At 48.5% G+C, this 22,446-nt stretch overlaps 2 protein-coding genes across 5 annotated transcripts; one reads left to right on the top strand and one right to left on the bottom strand.

The window, feature by feature from the left end:
* Positions 1-665: 665 nt before the first annotated feature.
* Positions 666-7,128, bottom strand: ddx56 (DEAD (Asp-Glu-Ala-Asp) box helicase 56). The gene is made up of 14 exons (XM_064307078.1): positions 6,970-7,128; positions 6,508-6,669; positions 6,101-6,255; positions 5,787-5,957; positions 5,419-5,509; positions 4,886-5,127; positions 4,385-4,543; positions 3,371-3,484; positions 3,151-3,245; positions 2,778-2,851; positions 2,332-2,421; positions 2,043-2,148; positions 1,715-1,818; positions 666-1,478 (listed from the first exon to the last, which is right to left on the bottom strand). The coding sequence occupies exons 1-14, from the start codon at positions 7,024-7,026 to the stop codon at positions 1,389-1,391; spliced, it is 1,710 nt and encodes a 569-aa protein (XP_064163148.1). The 5' UTR covers positions 7,027-7,128; the 3' UTR covers positions 666-1,388.
* On the top strand, positions 6,710-20,810 carry ccar2 (cell cycle and apoptosis regulator 2). 4 transcript variants are annotated; one of them, XM_064307077.1, is made up of 21 exons: positions 6,710-6,728; positions 8,462-8,533; positions 9,651-9,714; positions 9,877-9,962; positions 10,406-10,520; positions 10,797-10,938; positions 11,284-11,398; positions 11,678-11,818; positions 12,300-12,513; positions 12,789-12,902; positions 13,341-13,504; positions 13,880-14,018; positions 14,188-14,316; positions 14,580-14,732; positions 15,151-15,325; positions 17,003-17,076; positions 17,258-17,404; positions 17,570-17,678; positions 18,442-18,639; positions 19,055-19,248; positions 19,755-20,810. In XM_064307077.1, the coding sequence occupies exons 3-21, from the start codon at positions 9,703-9,705 to the stop codon at positions 19,800-19,802; spliced, it is 2,469 nt and encodes an 822-aa protein (XP_064163147.1). In that variant the 5' UTR covers positions 6,710-6,728; positions 8,462-8,533; positions 9,651-9,702; the 3' UTR covers positions 19,803-20,810. The 4 variants fall into 4 exon arrangements, with proteins under 4 accessions (XP_064163147.1, XP_064163144.1, XP_064163145.1 ...); XM_064307074.1 differs by lacking the exon at positions 6,710-6,728 and adding an exon at positions 7,620-7,768; XM_064307075.1 differs by lacking the exon at positions 6,710-6,728 and adding an exon at positions 7,762-7,890.
* Positions 20,811-22,446: the final 1,636 nt, after the last annotated feature.

Here is a 22,446-nt window from a genome sequence, read left to right as displayed (position 1 = left end):
ACTTTGCGTTCATTTTTGCATTCTGTATAGTTACCATAAATTAACTTGCGTTGAGATTTTTACTTACGTACAATCAGATAAAAAGTTAACCCCCCCAAACTGTCAGCCATTTTGGAACATCTTTAGACCCCTGTATCTGGTTAAATCATGTTTAACATGATACCTGGTCTAAAATTCAGTTTTATTCATTTTAGTGCCCACTAAAAGACTCCCTGATGGAAGTATGAGAAAAATTGTAAATGGAAGACTGTAAAATGCCTAAAATTCCTGGTTGAATTTTGATGGATACTCAGTGACACTTCTCAAAAAATAAATTCCACTACAGAGAAAATTGGTATTACGCTGCAAGACGTTTGCGCTCAGGCATTCAAGGCAAACCCAGGTACTACCATAAAAAAACTACATTCAGAAAAATTATATTCCCAATGAAAAGCTGTCCACTCACTTATTTTCCCTCAGTTCCCTTCTTCTGAAGAACATCATTGGTTTTTTGGTTACCCTCACCTCCCTCAACCACTGCAATAAAATAACCAAAACGTCCTAAAAATCCTCACAATTACTCAATTCACATGAATACCCATAGCTGCCTAGACAAAAATCTTCTAATTTCACATACCAAAAGAATCTCCTTCCACTCTTTGCAAACAATCAAAAAGGACAGGGTATAACAAATACTTTTTTTTATTTAACAGAGAAAAAAATTCCTCTACATAAGCTCAAGATATAACCGGACACTTCAAAAAGGTATGCATGTCGCCCCCTTCTGGCTGCAGGAGGGAGAACAGAGCACACAGCACATAGGCTGAGCAGGCTGCAGTCGCTCAGTTCAACACATTACATTACAATGCTTGGAACAGCAACGGGATTCTACTCAAGTGAAGAGATGGGTGGACATGTGTCGGGCGAGGGACCCAATACAGCTCCGTCATCCAGTTCTGACCAAATGTAATTCTCTTTTCAACAACAGCTTTGATCACATTGTTACCACTGACCACACAGCCATTTAAGATTGCATATGTTAGTGAAACAGGTGACTGAAATTCTTCAAAATTGCAATCCAATTCAATATTAAACCAGACATCCCTATAAAATTTCTGAAGAGTCAGTCAGTTTGTTAGATGGCTCACGTGAACCACATTGCTTGCGAAACATTTCCTTTATCCAAACTATTCCCAAACAGTTACGTGTGTATGTCCCAAGATCCCGATATTTCTGAACTGACTGACCCTCTGAAAAACCCACAGCCTGATGGCACTTCTGAGTTTTCTTGAAATGACAAAACAGGCGACACAGCATGTGTGAGCCATGTATTCCAATCCATGAGGGCAGTGCTGGATGACACCTTGCTCCAACAAAGTCTGTGATTGGTCCATGGTGAGAGCAGTGGGTTAGGACTGGCCAGGCTTGCTGCCCCTTCCCTCGCCCTTCTTCCCTGTGTAGCGGAAATTCTTCAAGGGGTTCCTGCCTCTGCGCTGATGCTGTGGGAACAGGAAATCACTTGCCAATCACTGACACAACAGGAAATGACATCGCATACAGTATTACTCATGGCACAGAGGGGGGAAAAAGAATGAAGGATGAACAGATTTTAATGCATTTCATTTTTTGCCGATTTTTTTTCACTACATTTGTACTGCGGAACAAAGCTTTGCTTCAAACAACACTCAGAGGAGAACCTCACACACATGGCTGGCCTGTAACAGGCATGCCTCACCTTGAAGTTGTTTTTCACAACACCTGGCGGCGCAGCTTTCGAAGGTCTCCACCGCTTTTTCCTTCCGGTGATGGGATTGGCTAAGCCTTTAAGAGCTGACGGGACTGCAAAACGGTGCAGAAAGCACAATGTCAATCTTACAGGCCAGCGCGGGGAATAGCACCAACACCTGAACCTTCCAAACAAACTGCACGTATAGTTTGTGCGGTCCACGAAGGCACGTGTACACACGTGTGCTGACATCATATCACGTGCTCATGTACTGTGAGTGTGTGCCTGTGTGCGTCTGGCTCCTACAACAGCACTGCGTTGTGGCTCCTCTGCTCACCCAGGTATTCCGGAACATTCTTCAGGTGGGGCTTGATGACGGCAGGGTGCAGGTCGCGGTCGTGCCTCAGGAGCTGCAGGTCGCGGGGGTTGTCCTCGAAATACGTCTGAAGAGGAACGAGTAGCAAGCACTCGGGTGAGCAATCAGTGGTTCAATTGCCTGTCCCAGCAGCCCACGATACACCAATTCAAATACACTTATACACTTCGGACAAGAGTACCTGCTGAATTAAATGGAATATAATGCCATGCAATGAATACACCTCTCCAGCAGAGACCACCTCACTCACCTTGAGTTTTTCTGAATTAAGCAGCTCCTGTTTGATCTCCTTCAACCGGGCCTCTTTCACTGCCTGTTTGGTGACTGACCGCATCGCGTCCTGCAGTGAGCACACACACACACACACACACACACACACACGTGCACGCACACACACACACACACGCTCCTGTTCAAGTATCAGCCTCTACACACGCCGAGGTCCACCATTGCAACAACAAAAATGTAGGCATGCAAGACTTAAACTCGTTACTCTTAGGACTGTTGTGAGCATTATAACAACACTTCACTTCACATTTTTTTCCCCCACTGAGGTCCAAGGGGCCATTCTCACAGGCCAAAGTCATCATTAGCGGCTAGCTATTTGTCAGAGGTGGTTGCCAATAGTTTCTATGGCAATGTTACCAGGAAGACTAGTTTCTACTAGGAAAAACTAGAAGACTAGGATCCACGTACCCGACACCTGTACCTGAATCCTTCGATCTGCTCCATTTTAAAGCTGTACGGTTTCAAGGCAGTGTCTGCGTTTTCTGAAAAACACACAGAATGGAAGACATTACCAGCTGAGTGGTGCCCATTCCCGGGGACGTTACGCTGGGCTAAGAGCACGTAAAGAGTACAGCTAGTAGAACATTACCACCGACAGAAATGTAAAAGTAACATGGTAGTCAAAGCCATTCAGATCCTGGCCCACTGGGGTCACTAAAGATCATCTGGTGATGAGTTGTGGTGATCATACGCCCTTCGGTTTAAAGAATTCTCAGATCCTGAGTCTACGTAAAGCTCCATGTAACTGCAATCCATTATCACAATGTGACGCGGTGCGGACCTCCCGTGAGCGCATCCTCGATCTGGGCCAGCAGGGGGAGCTCTGTGTGGGACACGAAGGAGAGGGCCGTGCCGGGGTTGTCCGCTCGGGCCGTTCTGGAGAAGACAAAAGAGCGAAAAATCTTTTCGGGTGAGCCCCGTGCCCCGTGCCCCCTGCTCATACTGCCATAGCGTTCGGTTTCATCGTTTCTTAACGTCTACGCGAAGCGAGAACACCTCACCTGCCGACGCGGTGGATGTAGGAGTCCACGGTGGCGGGGAGGTCGAAGTTAACGACGTTCGACACGTTCTGGAAGTCAATACCCCTGGACACACCGTACTCCATGTCTTTACCTCTGAGGACACAGGAAGCAAACACACACACACACACACACAATTAACAAAACAAACTAGAAACGATCTGCATATCTCATATGAATACCTCCCTATTCAGGCACTCATCCATCCAATCTCAAACCGCTCCTCAAAGAAACCTTCTGCGATTACAGCCATTATTATAGTATTTTATTTATTTACGCATGTTAAGATTTATGCTCCTTTGCGTCTCTAGTGTCGTACTAGTTAGCACCAAGACGAGTGCCGTACCGCACATTTCTGCACACACAATACCTCAGGTCACTTTCTCGCACGATGTGAAGCGGGTTCTAACGAGCCTTGCGTTGCTATTTATAGCGTTACGATCTACCCTGTCTTCGTACTTGTGTTTGTCCTAGGCTTAGATTCAATCTATGTATGTCCCCAACGTTATCGTGCCATCGCAAGGAAGCATAAATAAGGCTCATGTTGTGTACACTTGGTCTTGTTTACTGTAGTCTCGCATAGCCAGACCTATCCCCACACTTCGTTTCAGCGCAGTGCCAGCGCTGGAGAAAGGTCTGGCTCAACCCATTATCATTACCGGTATAGGGGGGGAAAAAAACGCTCTGGCTTGTTTGTATTTCTTTAAACCAATCACAATCGTCTTGGGCGGCGCTAAGAACCAGGATGCAGCGACGGTGCCCTTGCAAAAACGGTAAAAACGCAGACAGCGAAAGGGGAAGAGAATTCTGACTGAAATAGTCGGCCAATGGCAGGCTTGTACCCACAGTCTATATCCCGGGAGTCAGACTAGTTTACCGTAACGAGCTTCGACCATTGGAAGGTGCTCAGGATAAACGCATCGGCCAGATGGATGAAGCGCCAGACACAAACGTCCTGAAACCCGCAGGTTTTCGCACCGCCTGCCCTTCGCTCACCCTCCTCCGTTGCCGGCATTCTTCTTCTTCTTCCTCTTCTTCTTCTTGCCCGTGCCCTCGTCCCCCTTCGGCGGCGCGCTGGGATTGGCCAGGCTCTGCTCGTCAGTGGCGATGATGTAATTGTAGAAGCCCTGGTTGAACTGAGTGATGATGTGGCACCTTGAGAGGAAAGGGGGCGGGGGGGCACACATTGAGTCCAGCTCACGGCTCCTCACCCATCCAATATGGACAGGGACTACAGAACGCACTGACTGCAACAGAATACTTCCCAAAAATGGAACACAATCATTATAATTATCACCTAGACTACATGAGGAGCTCATTACCTGGAGTGCACAGGCAACACAAAGCTGAATATTACCTGGAGTGCACAGGCAGCTCAGTGCTGAATATTACCTGGAGTGCACAGGCAGCTCAGAGCTGAATATTACCTGGAGTGCACAGGCAGCTCAGACCTGAATATTACCTGGAGTGCACAGGCAGCTCGGAGCTGAATATTACCTGGAGTGCACAGGCAGCTCGGAGTTGAGCACGCAGGCCGGGATGCTGAACTGCTCCAGGAAGAGTTTGAGGCGGTAACATCGCTCCACGGCGCTGACGAACAGCAGGGTCTTCCCCCGGACCAGGCCCAGCTTCAGCAGCGTGTAGATCAGCAGGAACTTGTCCTCCTCCTCGCACTGCACGCTGTACTGCTGCAGCTGGGTGCTGTCCGGGAGCTGGGAGCCCTGCAGCTTCAGGGTCACCTAGGAGACACCGTGGTAACGGTATGCCGTCCATTACCCCCACAGCACTTCCACACCGCCTTTCCTTCACAGTCCCCAGTGTACGACCTCACGACCCCCCAAAATTAATCTCAAACACGGGAATCAACCCACCGAGAATTGCTAAGTTTAGCCCCAACATCACTGTCCCCACTGTCTCTTCACACAGACCCAGCATGGCGAAGCCTCATATCCCAGCACTACCTGCATCGTCATGACTACCATGACGATGGATTCATTAGCGTTGCGCTACGCAGCCCGACTGCTACTCACAGGGTTGTGCAGCACCAGCTCCTTCAGGGACTGGACGTCCTCGTTCAGAGTCGCAGACATCAGGAAGGCCTGGTAGATCTTAGGCAAGTGGCTACAAACAACCAGACGGAACAGTGGGTCAGCATCACAGGCGAGGAACAGAACAGCCTGCCACTCACACAACCTTTGGGTCTGAGCATTCTGATTGGCTGTGCAGGTGGGCGTGCATCACAAGCATTTGTCACCCTGTGCGCTCACTTAAGAAAACTAAAACATACACAAAAATGTGCACGTGTTGTTCTGGGTGCGATAGTGTGTGTATGTGTGTGTGTGTGTGTGCTATGGGTGAGTGTGTGGCAGTGTGTGGGCCATACACGAGGCTCTCGTACCATAACAGGCTCTTGAGGTCACTCTCAAAGCCAAAGGAGAAGATCAGGTCGGCCTCATCGATGACCAGCATCTCCAGCGAGGACTGCAGGTTCATATTCTGGGCACTGAGGTGGGCCAGAACCCTGGAGGGCGTACCCACCACTATGTCTGGCTTCTCCATTAGGATGGGCCTGGGCAGCAGAACGTACATTCAACGGAAGCATACGCGTACAGAAGCACATACTGCATATGCATACGCAAAAACCTGAACATCCCCTAACCCAGAAACTCTTTAGGAGGCCAGGTTATACACCGCACTGGCTGCGTGACTGACCTCTGTGCGGAGATATCGGCTTTCCCGGAGATGTCGGCCACCCTCACGTCCCTGGCGCAGAAAGCAGTCAACTGGCGCACCATGGCCTGGACCTGCTGGCCCAACTCTTTGGTGGGCACGAGGATTAGCGCCCTCACCGCCTGCTCGCGCACCGTCTGCATGGGCACACACACCAACCGCTAAGTTCTACGAAAATACTGCATCGTTTAAAACTACTTCAATCCGTCTAGATTGTAAATCTGGCATTACTAAAGGACAAAAATACATGCACCATTTGCAACAAAGTCAAAGCTATACTTTGAACAGAGCTAGAGAACAGAACAGCCACAGCAGTCAGAAATAACTAGGCAAACAGCTAGATGTTTTGGCTAGCTGACTAATTTGTTTACGCTGATTACTGATTTCACCTGTTTGGAGGTAAGGATGCGCTGGATGATTGGCACTGCGTAGGCAGCGGTTTTCCCGGAGCCGGTCCGAGCCCGGGCCAATAAATCCTTTCCATCCAATGCAAGAGGGATTGCCTTCTCCTGTATCAAGGTGGGCTGCGCCCAACCCAAGTCCGCCAGTGCCTACAGAGACATGACCATCACCAGTCAACGAAGAGCAACATCAAGAAGTAGTATCCAAGGTAAGTCACTGTTCATTTAGTCGGATACAAAATGTATAACTAGTCAGCTAGACTGAGAAGTTGTTATGGCCATATTGATAGCCGACTAGCTAACTTGCTAGCTACTTAGCCGTTTGGAAAGGCAACGTAGTTTTAACAATACAACTACAATACAAATATTCACTCGTCAGATTGATTTGAAGTCGGACTACTCGCTATTCACATGAACATAGTAATTAGCACACAGGGTCCATTTTCATACCTTCAGCAGGCGATCATCCAAACCCATCTCGTGAAATAGCAGCCTGTCAGAAGCCATTGCTCACACGTGTGTCCTGCAGCTGTGCGTGTGGGGTTCGAACGCAATAGAAATCTTGCAAATTTCTAAGATTGTGAAGCTACGGCGCAGGGAGAGGTGCCATCTAGCGTTTTGGAGGAAACCCTAATTTATTACTGTATAATTTATCGTGGCAAAATTACATTATAATTGAAAGAGATCCGAGAAATTATAGCCAGGCTAATGGATTTCGTGTCATGTTCTTGCATGGCAAGCGTTTACGTTGAATATGCGAACTTTCGGATTTCATCGCCATGTGATCATTCGTTGTCTTTCTGGGAAACAGACTATTATACACACAGGTGGCAGTAGTGGATAATATTTTTCTTAAAATAACATTAAGTAGCTGAATATATTTCAGTTAACCTCACTGGTGCATATTCGTATCGGGGTCGGAACAACAGAAGACAGCGCTTGACATTTGAAGCACAGAGTATAAATCCTAGTGCTAGTAAAATTATTACTTTTAACCCATCACATTTTCATGTTACTTTATCAGCCGACCGACATTCAACATATTTTACCGATTACAGTAATAGCCTATTATTTGTGAAAACAGGAATATTGGTATCTTCACATTTACATACATGGTCAGTAGATGGCAGTAGTCCATTTAGAAAACGCTACTGGTGTTGGTGAGAAAGCCAATACGTGCTTTGTGACCCAACAAACAAAAGCGGCGACCAGGAAAAGGAAACTGAGCCGGATTTGGAAGCAATTGAAAGTAAGCTACTACATGCGCTAAAATTATTAACTTGTTAGTGGAATAAAACTACTGCGTTCATGCGACGTAACTCCTGGCTGTTGTTTTAATAACTTGATTTCATTAACTTGATTACTTTTTAGGTAAAAAGGTGGTCTTGCTGTTGCGAGTTTGCTAACGTTAGCTAGCTAGTTAAGTGCATTCGCACTGAGGCTTACTGCAGCTTGGTGCCCGACTGACTGTAACTAGCTGGCTAACTAAACAGGCAGAACTACTACTAGTACGTAGTAGCTTTATCATAATCAGATAGACGAACGCAATCTGTTTCTATGGTTCAGTGAAACGTTGAGCTTGGTCGATATGTAGCTAGGCAGTTTCTGTAACGTTATAACAAACGTTAGAAAACTAGTCGGGGAACAAATTTGATTGTTGTTTCATGCTGTGTGTTACTTATGTCTGCACTGAATAAGTTAGCTGCAGCACAGTTGGCTTGTTAGGGGCGTTGATTGATATCCATCTCATTACGTTTTGATCTTCGATTGTATTCCCACTCACCTGACATCGTACAAGATTGGATTGTACAGCCGCGTGTTATATCCGTGTTTTCGTACTAAATTCTGGATAAACTTGAACGATGTTGAAAAACAGCATTCAGACTGCGTGATAGTTGACAGATGTAGACTAGCATTTATTTCTGCGCCACTGTGTTTCCAGGGCGAAACGGAACCCATGCGCGTAACATTTTGGAAAGAGTGGTGATGTCATTTTGAAGCAATTATAAGTTCGGTGAGTAAGTTATAATTTGTAAGCTTGCTTGTGCTGTAACCTTCATTGCACCATCAAACAATCGAGAACACTCTGGTAACTATTGCACTGTACAAAATGGGGTGAACTTGTAAACGGGAACACGAGGGAATTAATGAATGAATGAATGAATGAATGAATGAAGCCTGCTTGTTAATGCAACGGCACCTGCAGTTTGAAGCAACTCCCGCTGTTCCACCTATTCCTTCATCCTGTTCTCCAGGATTCTCGTCCTATTTTTCCTTATTTGTTTATTTATTTAAATAAAGTAGCTAAAAGGAATGTAGGACTTTGCCCTGAAAATTACATTACAATTGTTGGTTAACATGCGAGTCTATTAATAGCTTCCAATGCATTATAGCTAATCTGGAAAAGGCCCAAATGTATCTTCAGGGAATGAGTTTTGTTTCCAAAGGCAAAGCACATAACAAACCAGCATGTGTGGTGGTGGAGGGGGGCTGTTCATTTATAATTTATAATTTCTTATGTCCCACAATTTTCTTGGTTCTATGTGAACAGAAACACTTCCGTCTTCTCGTGGAGCTGCCCTTAAGGCCTTATGCTATACTTTTCAGCGTGTCCTTGTCTGTGTTTTTATTCCGTTGAAATAAAAGTAAAATTATGCCGCCAACACAACACTTTTTTGGTCTTTCTAAGTCCTGACTATCACAAGTAAGCGGCAGCTAAGACAAATTATGTCTCGTTGCAGTTTCATCCATTCAGGGACGATGGTGTCGCTAAAACAAAGATTACAAGACTTCCTTATTCTCACCTTGATTAGAATTTTGTCCCTCGCTGCTCCCCATAGGGCTACTACAAACCCGCTCATCCTGTGTAACCCCGCTCGGCAGATCAGCCCAGAACATTTATTACCTGATAAATAAAACGTCAAAAAAAAAAAAAAAAAACGTTCTGAGAGGATCATTTTCAGTTTGTGGGGGGATTGCGAAACCCACACAGGTGTGTCATTGACGTGCAAAGACAGGTGCGGGGCTGTAACCATCTTATGTCCATAGGCTGTGTGGCGTGTTGATAATAACTGAAAGCTTTGTGGGTGTTCCGATGGTCTCTCACTTTTGATCCTGCTGATGCTTCACAGACCCCGGCTCTTCTCGGACGTTTCCTCCTGCGCGGGGATCTCATCCGTCTGGATGGAGGCCCAGGTCAGCGCTTCCTCTCTACCTTAATGAGTGCCACTTTTGTTTAGCCTTAATCAGCATGGCGAAGTAAAGCCAACGGCTGTTGGGTAGACAAGCATGGGGATGTTAACTCCCATTTTACGCCTGCTATTCACAGTTTTCCTCTGTGTTGTGTCTCTGTTTTAGTCAAAGCAACGTGTTTTCACTGGGGTTGTTACCCAGCTGCAAGATAATTATGGGATGGTTGACCAGGAAGTTCACTTTCAGACAAGGTACGACACTCATGATTTATTTTTCTGTCTTGTTTCTCTTTCTCTCCGTCTCTATTTTTATAATATTCTCGCTGTGTAACAGTGTTTTATTGAAGTGTCCTTTTTTGATTCAGAAACAAGCAGAATGTGAAGGAAATCAGTATGGTCTATGAGAAACTGAAGAAAGAACTGAACAACCCTTACTGTTTTTGTGTCATTCTGTGGTCTGGATTAAGTTAACATCTTGTTCTTAATTGATCCACAGTTAAATTTAAGGGGCGGAAAATTTTGTTCTTAATATTGATGAAAATGTGTTTCTTTTAAGGCTGTCAGATTGCAGTCTTCAGCAAGTCTAGTGGTGTCTAAAGGGTTAAAACGTGTTCGAAATAAATGCCAAACCATATATAGTTTTAGCCCAGATAATGATGGCCTCTGTCTTCGCCCCTCCCTTCCCTTCCTTTTAGTGATGTGATTGGTAGGATTCCTCAACTGGGGGAGAAGGTTTTGGTCAAGGCGGTGTGGGACCCCTCAGTGTCTGTCAGCTGGACAGCTCAGAGAGTGCAGTCACTCAACAGCCAGGTATGCAGCCATAATACAGTGTCTGTTTAACGCACTGGTGCATAGAGGCTTGTCACAAATGGGAAAACAAACATTAAGGATTGATTTAAGACATGGGATGTGTAGAATATAAATATATAGTAAGTAAAGTGCAGCGTTTCACAGTATTACATATCAGTAAAACATATCAGTTAGATCTTTTTGGACCAGGTTTATTTTAAGTGAAGGTCAGGTCAGGACAGGGGCAAACCGTGTACAGTCTGCGGAACCATCTCTGTTACCCCGTCTGCCCCTCAGCCGTTCAAATCCCCCCCTCCGCTCCTGCCCACCATGACGCCCAGCCAGAAACCTGGAATTCTGGGAAGCAAGCCACAACCGCTGCTGAAGTCTCCGAAGATCCCGCCGCTCATTCCCAGCATGCAACAGAACCCGCCCAAGCGTGAGTGTTTGTGCCCTTCAAGAGCTCCCAAAGTTTCTCAAGCTCAAGTTGAAATGTGCTTTATGAATGTGGCAGATGTTCACATAGGTTGCTAAAAGGCTTTTCATCCAATTAATGATAAATAATGACAAGTAGTCATTCTACATCTGCTTGAATGTCCAGAAGACCTATTACAAGTCTTGGTTTTAAGACTTTGGGTGCAGTCCTTTGCTCTTGTTTGTCTGCAGTGCAGTTTGAAATGAAAATGATGTGCTTTTGTGTTTCAGGTTTTCAGACATCATTGTGTGCATTTACTCCCCTCTTTCATTTAATCTCTCTCTCTCTCTCTCGTTCTCTCTCTCTCAGCGGGTTTGCTGCAGACTCCGTCCCACCTCCAGGCCCCCTGGGGGGCTCAGTTTGACGCGTGGGGAAACAGGAAGAGACACGGCGAGGGCATGGGGGGTCGGAGGGGGGGGCGCTGGTGAGTTCAGACGCTGCTCGGGCGGGCCCCGCTGACCCGACGGCTCGACTTTTCCAGATTTTTCCGCATGACCCGCGTTAATTCTTCAGTCACATGCTCGGACACACTCTGCAGGCTGCGTGTGCCCATCTGTACACATCTGTGTGCCTGGGGTCCCAGTGGCCTGTCTGTCTGTGGCCCTCTGTATTTATCTAACGTTCTCTGTTTCCCTCCTGTTTCCCTTTCTTCCCCACTCCTCCCCTCCCTCCCTCCCTCCCTCTCTCTCTCTCTCTCTCGCAGGGAGGATGGCGGCTCCTGGGGTGGTGACGCAGTGCACCAGAAGAGGAGGAGGTGGAGGGGGTCGTTTGAAGAGGGGGAGAAGAAGAGTAGCCCCACGCCCCCGCAGAACTGCCCCCTGTTCTCCCGCTTCCCCAGGGACAGGTACGGCCCGGCCACACCCCCCCTCCCCCCGCAGGCAGGACACGCGCAAACGCTGCGACGCGATTGGCTCGCGGTGACATGGTTTCTGTCCCCGCATGCCCCAGTAGGCACTCGTAGAGCCGGATCACATGACGTGTCGTCGCCCTTTATCTTCCTGAGATTTTACAGCCCTTTTTTAAGAACAGTCACAGTCGGGTGTCTCAGCTTCAGCCTTCTAGTGTTTACCTAATGCGCATCTCAGAGAAATTCACAGTAGAGAATTTAGCAAAATCATCTCTTGCTGAGGTTCATTTTGTGTAAAGGTATATTGATTCACCTCTACTGTGAAAATATGGAAGTGTACCGTAGTTTTTTCAGCTGTAAGGTAGCAGTGAATCTGATGTCTCTGCTGCAGTGTGTGTGCGCGTGTGTGTGGTTGGATTTATTGTTTCCTTATTCCTTCCTCTCGGCCTGCCCCCCCTCCCCTCGCCCCCTCCCTCAGCTCGGCGTGTGACAGTCTGGAGGTGCAGCGGCGGTACCCCCACCTGCCCCTCCCCGAAAACTTCCTCCACCTGCAGCTGAGCTGGACGGAGAGCTTCCCTCCGGACCAGCCGCTGAACCTTTCCGGGCCCTGCCCCTTCCACCTGGGCCCCGCCCAGCCTCCCCCCGAAACCTCGGCCGCCGCCGCCAGCCCCGGCTCCGCCTACTCGGCCAAGGTGACTCACCCAGCAGGCCGCACACCTGCCGCCTGCCTCCTCGTAAACGACAGGTGCTACCTGTGACAGCTCTCGGCTCGTATCCGTTGTTGCCCAAAGATGCGTTTTGAAGAACGACGCCTTTCGGGAACAGGACGTGTTGTCATTTCGGCAGCTGTGTTGATCTCTCTCTCTCTCTCTCTCTCTCTCTCTCTCTCTCTCTCATTGCCTTTTCCTCTCCCCGTTCTTGTTCTCTGCCTTGCTCTCTCGCTCCTCCCCTGCTCTCTCGCTCTCAGGTGATGCTGCTCTCTGTTCCCGCTGCAGAGGAGCTGTATCAGCGCTGCTGTGGCCTGACGCAGGACCAGCAGGAGCCACAAGGGGGTGCTGTGCACCCAACAACACTTATAAAGGTGAGGAGACACTCTCCCATCCCTCACACGCTCCTTTTTAATGTGTGTTATCTTACGTCCCGTCAAAGTGTGAACTTCTAAAATAAGACCTTGATGAACTTGAGCTTACAACGTTACGCTTAATATGTAACACTTGCCATTTGCATTTTCTACTGTGTCAGTAGCATGCAGTTTAATTCTGTGCTGTATTATAATGGGCAACGTTTTTGTTGTAGGTGATGTGATAGTATCTTTGAAAAAAAAGAAGTATGAGTTTATTAGTAAAAATTTATGTTGAATTTGTCTTGGATCTATATCATCTGGCTGTATATCGTGGACTCTGTGTACATGTTATAATGTCTCCCCCTTCCGTGAGTGTGTGTTCATGTGTTGTATGCGTGTGGGTGTTCCTGTGTCTGCGTGCTTGTGCTCTAACGTGCGCTCCTGTGCGTCTGGCAGTTCCTGCTGGCCCTGAAGGGGTCCGAGCTGCAGCTGCTGGGGGGGCGCTGGTGTCCCCTGGAGGACGGGTCCAACCCAGCCAAGGACCCGCTGGTTCTGATCCGCACGGCCGTGCGCTGCGTCAAGGAGCAGACCGGGCTGGATCTCAGCCACTGCTCCCACTGGTCAGTACACGGGGTGTGTGTGTGTGTGTGTGTGTGTGTGTGTGTGTGTGTGTGTGTGTGTGTGTGTGTGTGTGTGTGTGTGTGTGTGTGTGTGTGTGTGTGTGTGTGTGTGTGTGTGTGTGTGTGTGTGTGGGTGTGGGTGTGATGTGATTGTATAAGTGCATGAATGACAGCCAAAGATTTTTGTGTTCTTATATGAAACATCTTACTGTGATCAATGATTGAACCAATGTGTTAATATATACAGCTTCTGGTGGAAACAAAATCCTGCATGCCCTCCGGCCCTCCGGAATCACCCACACCTGGTTTAAGCCCTCTCTTTTCCTCCCTTCCACCCGCCGTCTGTGTGTGTGTGTGTGTGTGTGTGTGTCTCAGGCACAAGATGGCGGAGGTGCGTTACCTGTGCGGGGGGGAGGTGGAGACGGCGGTGTTCTACCTGCCCGACGTGTGGCGCACCCTTCCCACCGAGGAGGAGTGGGCGGAGCTGAGGGCCAGCGCTAAGGAAGAGCAGGAGGTAATGACCTCTGACCCTGCGTGTACGTGTGACTGTGTGCTTCACTGGCCAATTCCTGCTCACTGGATTGAAGTACAGAGAAACATGGTAGAATCACACGCAGCGATGGAACGATACAACGTGACTTCAAAAAAGTGAAATTGCAAATTCATCTCTGTCCCTATCCCAGGATGGTGCACTGCCCTTGCCAGAGGACCCGTCCCTTGTGGTGTACCCCTGTCCCGGGACCAGCCTGTCCTCCTTAGCTCTCTCCTATCTGCTGGAGCCTCGAAACTCTCAGTCCCAGGATGCCTTTGAGGTACGCCCTCTCAGCCCCGCCCACCAGCCTTGCATTGACCCCGCCCCCCTCAAGCCAACCTGCTACACACTCCTGCTTTCATTTCCTGCTTCTCACAGATTTCAACAAAATAATTCCTTTATTTTTTCAGATAATTATTTGACGATCTTCTCCGATAATCTTTAATATTTTAATAATCTTCATTCTTTCTTTTATCTCCCAATGTACCCACCCTGCCTGTGGTCCTTCCTCCCCCTCTCTCCCTCTCCTTCCCTCCGTCTCAGGTTGCACTGAGCGCAGAGTTGTTTAGTGAGATGCTGCAGAGGGATTTTGGGCTGCAGATTTACCGCAGTCTGTGCGGCCTGTCCCATGACCCCGCCCCTCACTGCCCCCCCCGCCCAGAGACTGAAGAGAGGGAGGAGAGCAGCACGCCCACGGTACTGACCCCGCCCCCCCACCTACAGATTCACACAAACATTCTCCAACATAAACACACGCACAAACATTTACCTACTCTCTCTTTCTCTCTCACACACAAATACACACACTCACTTACTCATGCGCGCACACACACACACACACACTCACTCACGCACACACACACACATACTCACTCACACACACACACTCATGCACACGCACACACACTCTCACTCATGCACACACACACACACACACACTCATACACACACACACGCACACACACACACACACTCACTCATGCACACACACACACACACACACACACACACACACACACACACACTCATACTCACTCATACACACACACACACACACACACACACACACGCACACACACACTTCTCTTACCCTGAGGGCATGTTTTCCCCTCAGGGCGCTGAAGGGAAAAAGGGGGATCGAGACTCCAGGGGGCCGGGGCAGAAGGACGGGAAGAGGAGAAGCCGGAGGGAGAGAGGGAGCACGGGGGACCCCAAAGAAGAGGAGAAGGACGACAAGCACAGAGAAGAGGGGGACGGGAATTCGGCGGAGAGCAAGGACGGAGAGAGCGGTGAGCAGCAGGCAGCCGCTAGGCACGCCCTCAGTGTCTGGGACGCGTGCGATAGGGTGCGGGTCCATCCTGCACTGGTGCGCTCAGTGTCTGGGACGCGTGTGATGGGGTGCGGGTCCATCCCGCACTGCAGCCCTCAGTGTCTGGGACGCGTGTGAGAGGGTGCGGGTCCATCCTGCACTTCAGCCCTCAGTGTCTGGGACGCGTGTGATGGGGTGCGGGTCCATCCTGCACTGCAGCCCTCAGCGTCTGGGACGCGTGTGAGAGGGTGCGGGTCCATCCTGCACTGCAGCCCTCAGTGTCTGGGCCGCGTGTGTTAGGGTGCGGGTCCATCCTGCACTGCAGCCCTCAGTGTCTGGGACGCGTGTGATAGGGTGCCGGTCCATCCTGCACTGGTGCGCTCGGAGCTGAAATGGAGTGGCCCTGCTGGGGAGGCCGAGCAAATAAGAACCAGAAAATGCGTAATGCTGGGGGGGGGCGCAGTGTAGTGTAATGGGTAAGGAACTGATCTTGTAACCTTGAAGGTCGCAAGTTCGATTCCCCGGGTAGGACAGCCTGCCGTTGTACCCTTGAGCAAGGTACGTAACCTGCATTGCTGCAGTATATATATCCAGCTGTATGGAATATTGTGTAAGTCTGCTAAATGCCTGTGATGTAATGCAGAGTTTCCCAACCTTTTTCCTTCCGCGGCACACTTTCCAAATTTACAGAATCTCATGGCACACCACTCTCAAAAGCATAAAAAATAAACACCCTGCATCATCAGATGTGACGTGCCAACAGTAGGCCGAAATGTTCTTTTGGGGTTTTAATTAAGCGATATGCATATTAATGACATTTACTTTGGCTTTTGTGAATGGGATTTGTTCATTTTATTATTTTTTAAAATTCATTTGAACATTAAAATTTTTCACGCGGCACACCGGTTGGGAAACGCTGGCATAGGCCCAGGTGGGCCAGGGTGGGCCACAGCCGCCTGAGCAGTATCTTGTTTATCCTGGCTGAACCGTCACCCTTGGCCCAGTGCTATGCAGCAGGCCCGACTCTATGAATATTTCTGGCTACGTTGCTGCCGAGCGCAGGCCCATTCAGCCCAGCTGGGTTCATCATTTACCCACAGGCTACGGAGCTTCCGGTGACACGTCAGGCTTTTGGTCTACCACAGTGGTGACTAACCCTGTTCCTGGGGAGCTCCCACCAGGCTTTCATACCACCAGGCTTTTATTACAGCCCTAATTAACCACACCCGATTTAACATTGGGGCGACAGCTCAGGAGGTAAGAGCGGTTGTCTGGCAGTCGGAGGGTTGCCAGTTCGATCCCCTGGCCTGGGCATGTCGAAGTGTCCCTGAGCAAGACACCTAACCCCTAATTGCTCCCAACGAGCTGATTGGTACCTTGCATGGCAGCCTTTCACCGTTGGTGTGTGAGTGTGTGTGTGAATAGGCAGATGAGAGGCATCAATTGTAAAGCGCTTTGGATAAAAGTGCTATATAAATGCAGTCCATTTAACATTTAATTAGCAGCTGAACAAGATCTCTAGCTGTTGAATGAGGTGAGCTTTGTTACAGGCTACAGTGCAAATAAGACAAATAAATTCTGTGATAAAAAAACGATTTCATTTAAGAATGATGGATTTTGTCTGTAAAATGTAATTTGTTTTTCCTGTCCTTCACAGAGACCGCATCGGAGGAGGGGAAGATGCAGGCTGTGGCATCTGATAACTCAGACGGTACATCAGCCAGAGAAAGTGTAGGTGCTCGTACTTCCTGTCTGCGTGGGTTGCGCTGCTTTTAGGAGAAGCTGCTGTGATCTGTGTATTGATTTATCTTCCTTTCTGTTCTCACTGCTTCCCACCGTCTCCCTTTCCCTCTCTCTATCCCTCTGTCTCCCTCACTCCTGCTTGGTCTACCCCCCTGTCCCCCCCCCACAGGACCGGCCTGCGGGGTGGAGCCCTGTCCTTCCCCGCAGGGTGTTGTTGTCCTGGGTGTTTTTCGACAGGCAGCTCGTGGGCAGCCTGAGAGGCCAAGACCTGCAGGACATCCTACTGTCCCTGGGCCTGCACCTCACCCCCATGCAGGTGCGTGTGTGTGTGCGCGCATGCGCACGTGCGTGTGTGTGTGCGCGCGTGTGAAAGAGAGGTGTGAGGTGTCTCATTAATCCTAATGCTCTCTCCTGTGTGTAGTCTTTCTGCTTCTCTCACTAATTGCATTTGTGTGTGTGTGTGTGTGTGTGTGTACACCAGGCGCGAGAGTTGGTCTGCAGGGCTGTGGTGGGTGAGCTGTGTCAGTACAGGAGACTGGCCGGTCGATGGGAGGAACCCGAACACAGAGACCCCGACTCCACACTGCAGGGTCAGAACGCAGCACTGACACACCCCCTGCTCAGCAACGACACACTCTGTTCAGGACTGACACACTGTGTTGAGCACAGACATGCTCTGTTCAGGACTGACACACTGTGTTGAGCACAGACATGCTCTGTTCAGGACTGACACACTGTGTTGAGCACAGACATGCTCTGTTCAGGACTGACACACTGTGTTGAGCACAGACACGCTGTGTTCAGGACTGACACACTGTTGAGCACAGACATGCTCTGTTCAGGACTGCCCATGTGTTGACACGACACGCTGTGTTCAGGACTGACACACTGTTGAGCACAGACATGCCTGTTGACGACACTGGTGAGCCAGACATGCCTGTCAGGCTGACACACTGTGTTGAGCACAGACATGCTCTGTTCAGGGCTGACACACTGTGTTGAGCACTGACATACCCTCTTCAGCACTGGCATTGTCTTCAACACAAACTGTCCAGTAAAGTACTGAGACATCCTTTTGAACATAGACACCGCACTGAAATTTGTTTTGCCATTAGCATTGGTTTTTAAGATGTGCTTTATCTCCTTATAACAATAATAATACATATTATTATTATTTTATTATTATTATAACAGTTACATTTACATACTGCCTGCTCAAAGTGCTTTTCCAGTTAATGGGGAGTTGCTTTAAGTTTAATCGCCACTAGTTTGTAAAATCCACCTTGGCGATGCACGGCAGCAGTTTTTAAAGCACAAAGTTCACCTGCGCACCCGAACGTTGTCTGTTTCCAGGAAACAGTGCGCTGATACCCAGTAACGCCCCCAAGGGCGGGGGGTCGTCCAGGCGATCTGGCGGGGGCGGCAGCGTCGACGTGGTAACGCACAAAGGGAGCGTGCTCAACATCCCCAATCTGCTGCGCTCCCTGGAGAGAGGAGACGGCCAGCGGCAAGGACTGGAGCAGCGCATCGCCGCCCTGCAGGCCAGGCTCGGTACTGCCAGACTAGGCAACATTTGATTTGCTTCCTGATGTTAATCTGTGTAAAGCAGTCCGCGTTCTGTCCACGCGCGAGAACCACATATTTAGGGGTTTTTGGACTCCATTTGCTCGTTCCCCTCCATTGGCTTCTTGTAAGAGCGTCCCACATCACAGATGAGACAGATGAAGCTAGAATGCGGCAAAATCTGGCCGCTAACATGCTGATTATGAATCTAAAATTGTGGAGTACAGAGGCAAATCTGTTCTCCACAACAAAAAAAAAAAATCTTGGTCCCAAACATTGTGGAGCTCACTGTATTAATCCACTGCGTATTTAAATTCTATATCGTGTACCGGGAAAGACTGCTTGTGGTTCCTTTATAAAAATAAATATTTTTCTCTCCTTTCCCCCACACCCTCCCCCCCAGCGGAGGCGGAGTCAGAGACGGAGTCTCTGCAGAGCAAGTACCAGGAGCTGTCTGCCGTGAGGGAGGGGCAGGAGGACCTGCGGGAGCGGCTGGAGAGGGCGGAGAGACTCAACTCCACCTACGAGAAGAGCCTGAAGGAGAACGCGGGCCACATGATCGCCGTCATCGAGAAGATGCAGAAGCTGGTGGACAAGGTGGGGCGCTGGGCAGGGGCGAGCCGGGGGCGTGGTGCGGGTGGGGCGGGGACATGCCGGGTGGGGGCACAATCACACAGGCCTTTTTTTTTTCGGATAAGACTAGGGGGACCCCTGCCCAAGAGCAACCCTTTTTCTGGGTAATGAGCTGGGACAGCAGTCCTGAAAGTGTGGTTGGAGCCCGCTCTTAACAGAAAATAAGCTGGAATTTAGCTAACTCCTCCCCTCCCAGCTGCAAAGCCTACAGGAGCTTAATATTAATACCAAAACTGAGTTACCTGTACTGATTTCAGAGGAGGTCGACTCCTAAATGCAGTCCCATGGGATTTCCGCAGATGCTAAATGGAAGGGAGAAACAAGAAATGATTTCGATAAAGCAACTCTGATTTTACACCCTTTTATTTATGCCCACAGTTATCCATTTAACCCCGCTTCTCCTCTCCCTTTCTCTCTTCCTCTTTCTCCCCCCCCCCCCCCCTATTTTTCTCTGTCTGTCTCTGTGACAGACCACCAGTCTCGCAGAATCAAGAGTAGACGGAGCGGAGAGGGCCTGACCAACTGGTGTGTCGCATAGCGACGATCGTCAGGGCAATAGTTGCCGGGGCTTGCACCAAAACAGGTCGAACTCAACTGCACTGAAGTGAGACGGCGAGCAGGGAACACTGGGATATAGCCACACCAGCCTACATTCAGACATGTACTGATGAGCACTGAGACATATTCGCATGCACGCCCACACAAATGGACACACCTGCCATTACAGACACACCCAGCTGAACTGATGTGTGGAGATGCATTGACTCATACACCCTTGCTTACAATAATACTGAACTACACGTGCACACAGACACACACACACACACACACATGCACATGCACACACACTCACCAGTGCCTACAGACAGAACCAGATGCATCCAATTTTATAAACAAAATAAAATCTGAAAATAAAAACAAAGATGATATGAGCTGATGCCATCACAGTGGAAAAAAAAAAAAAGCTTCCAGTGTCTTTTTTTCCCCCCATCTCTCGGACACACACCAACACACAATCATACATATGGTACACGTGCACACAATTATGTTTCAAACCTTAGTTGGTTTTTTTTTTTTTAAAAGGTGTAAAATTCGAAAACTGTACAGTATATATACGAGGTATGGAATACTGAAGTGTTTTACTTGGTTTTACCCTTAAATTTTTAATTACAATTGTTTAGATTACAGGGCTGTTGGGTTTTACGAATTCTTGTGAGGGGTGAAAAAATTAAATTGTATAAAATGATACCACTGTAACTTTACTGTGAATTTTTACTTCTCAATCACAAAGAGAGAATGTAACATTTCTGAGTAAGGTTTCATTTTGCACAATCCTTGGACACTAGTACTCGCATGGTAAAGGATTTGGTCCTCGTGTTACTCAATCGAGCAACCCAAGCAGATGAAATTGGTTGGTATTTGTTTTTTGTTTTTTTTTCGTTTTCAGTGCTCCCAAATCATTTTTGTTTTTGCCTCTGAGGAAGAGGTGTCATGGGGGTAGGAATAAACATATTTGAGTTTGGTAATATTTCCTCTCGTTTCCTTTTTCATGGTAAACCCGTTTTACCGTAGGACTCGCTAGCCTCCTCACGTCAGCTGAGCCGGTACTGGACGAGCTAGCGTGTGCCGGTACTGGACGAGCTAGCGTGTGCCGGTACTGGACGAGCTAGCGTGTGCCGGTACTGGACGAGCTAGCGTGTGCCGGTACTGGACGAGCTAGCGTGTGCCGGTACTGGACGAGCTAGCGCGAGCCGGTACTGGACAAGCTAGGGTGAGCCGGTACTGGACGAGCTAGCGCGAGCCGTACTGGCGACTGGCTAGCGTACTGACGAGCTAGCGTGTGCCGGTCTGGCACACCTGGCGTGCACTGGCGACCTAGCAGTGAGCCGACTGACTGAAATGGGGCGACTGGCAGCTAGCGAGTGCCGGTACTGGACGAGCTAGCATGTGCCGGAATTGGACGAGCTAGCGTGTGCCGGTACTGGACGAGCTAGCGTGTGCCGGAACTGGACAAGCTAGTGTGAGCCGGTTCTGGACGAGCTAGCGTTTGCCGGTACTGGACGAGCTAGCGTGATCCGAGCTAGCGTGTGCCAGTGCTTCATGCTGTTCCACATCCTCTTTTGGTCTTTGGCGTCACTTTGGTCACTCCATACAGTGAGCCAGCTGATCTGAAAATGGGGCAGTGCCCACGGATCCTTCCCACACTCAATCAGCCTTTTAATATTTACCTTGTGTGAGCTATGGACCTGCTCTCACCTTAAGGCAATATGCTGCAATATATTAAAAATACTTTATATGTTACATCCACAGAAATGTATTTAAAGAAAATATATATGTGCGTGTGAATTGAATGGCCCTTGGAATTGTACCAACCCATCCGCAAGGATTTCGGACCACAAAAACATTTAATTATGAGAACATAACTATAACTGGCATGCGTGTGTATACAGTGTGGACCAAAAGGCTGAGGACACTATGATGAACTGATTGTTTTCATTATTTATCAAGGGCTAGTGCAATACTCTGTTTACACTTATTTAATAATACTTTTAAAAAAAATACAAATCAAAAAAGTGTGGAGGTATTTATTGAAGGTCAAAAATAGGAACTGATGTTTCTGCTTTTTGGTCTCCATCATGCGTGTGAACTCCACAGTGTTTGGGACAAAGACATTTCCCGCTGTATTTGGCTCTGTACTCTGTACTTTGACGTAATCCAACAATTTACATGTCGTTAAAGCGCGTTTTGTTTGTTTTTTACACCTTGCAGAAATGATGCCATTTTTTACAATGAAGGCAAGACAAGCAAGTCAGTATCAGTGGCAGCCATACATGTCCAAACTGTAACACATCCACAACCACTTTTCACAAATGAGGGGGTGCTTTGGATCTTGGGAAGTTCTTTTTGGCCTCCGCACTTTGCTCTTGCCATCATTCTGAATGCAAATGCGTCTTGGTCTCAACTGTCCACACGACCCTTTTCCAGAAGTCTCAGCCTCATAATGGTTACCCTGACTTTCATTGGCACAACTGTGATCCTCGTATTGACAAACGTCAATAACAGAGTCCAAAAGAAATCAGAAGGCTAGACTCAAAGACTAGACACTGAAAGCTCTCTCATACCTGCACTGTGGAAGTAACTGCAACACACCTAAGCAGAAAC

The sequence above is a fragment of the Anguilla rostrata genome, chromosome 14 (assembly GCF_018555375.3).
Source record: "Anguilla rostrata isolate EN2019 chromosome 14, ASM1855537v3, whole genome shotgun sequence".
NCBI classification, from domain to species: domain Eukaryota; kingdom Metazoa; phylum Chordata; class Actinopteri; order Anguilliformes; family Anguillidae; genus Anguilla; species Anguilla rostrata.
The sequence above is the reverse complement of the archived record's forward strand: the minus strand, read 5'-3'. Positions and strand labels throughout refer to the sequence as shown.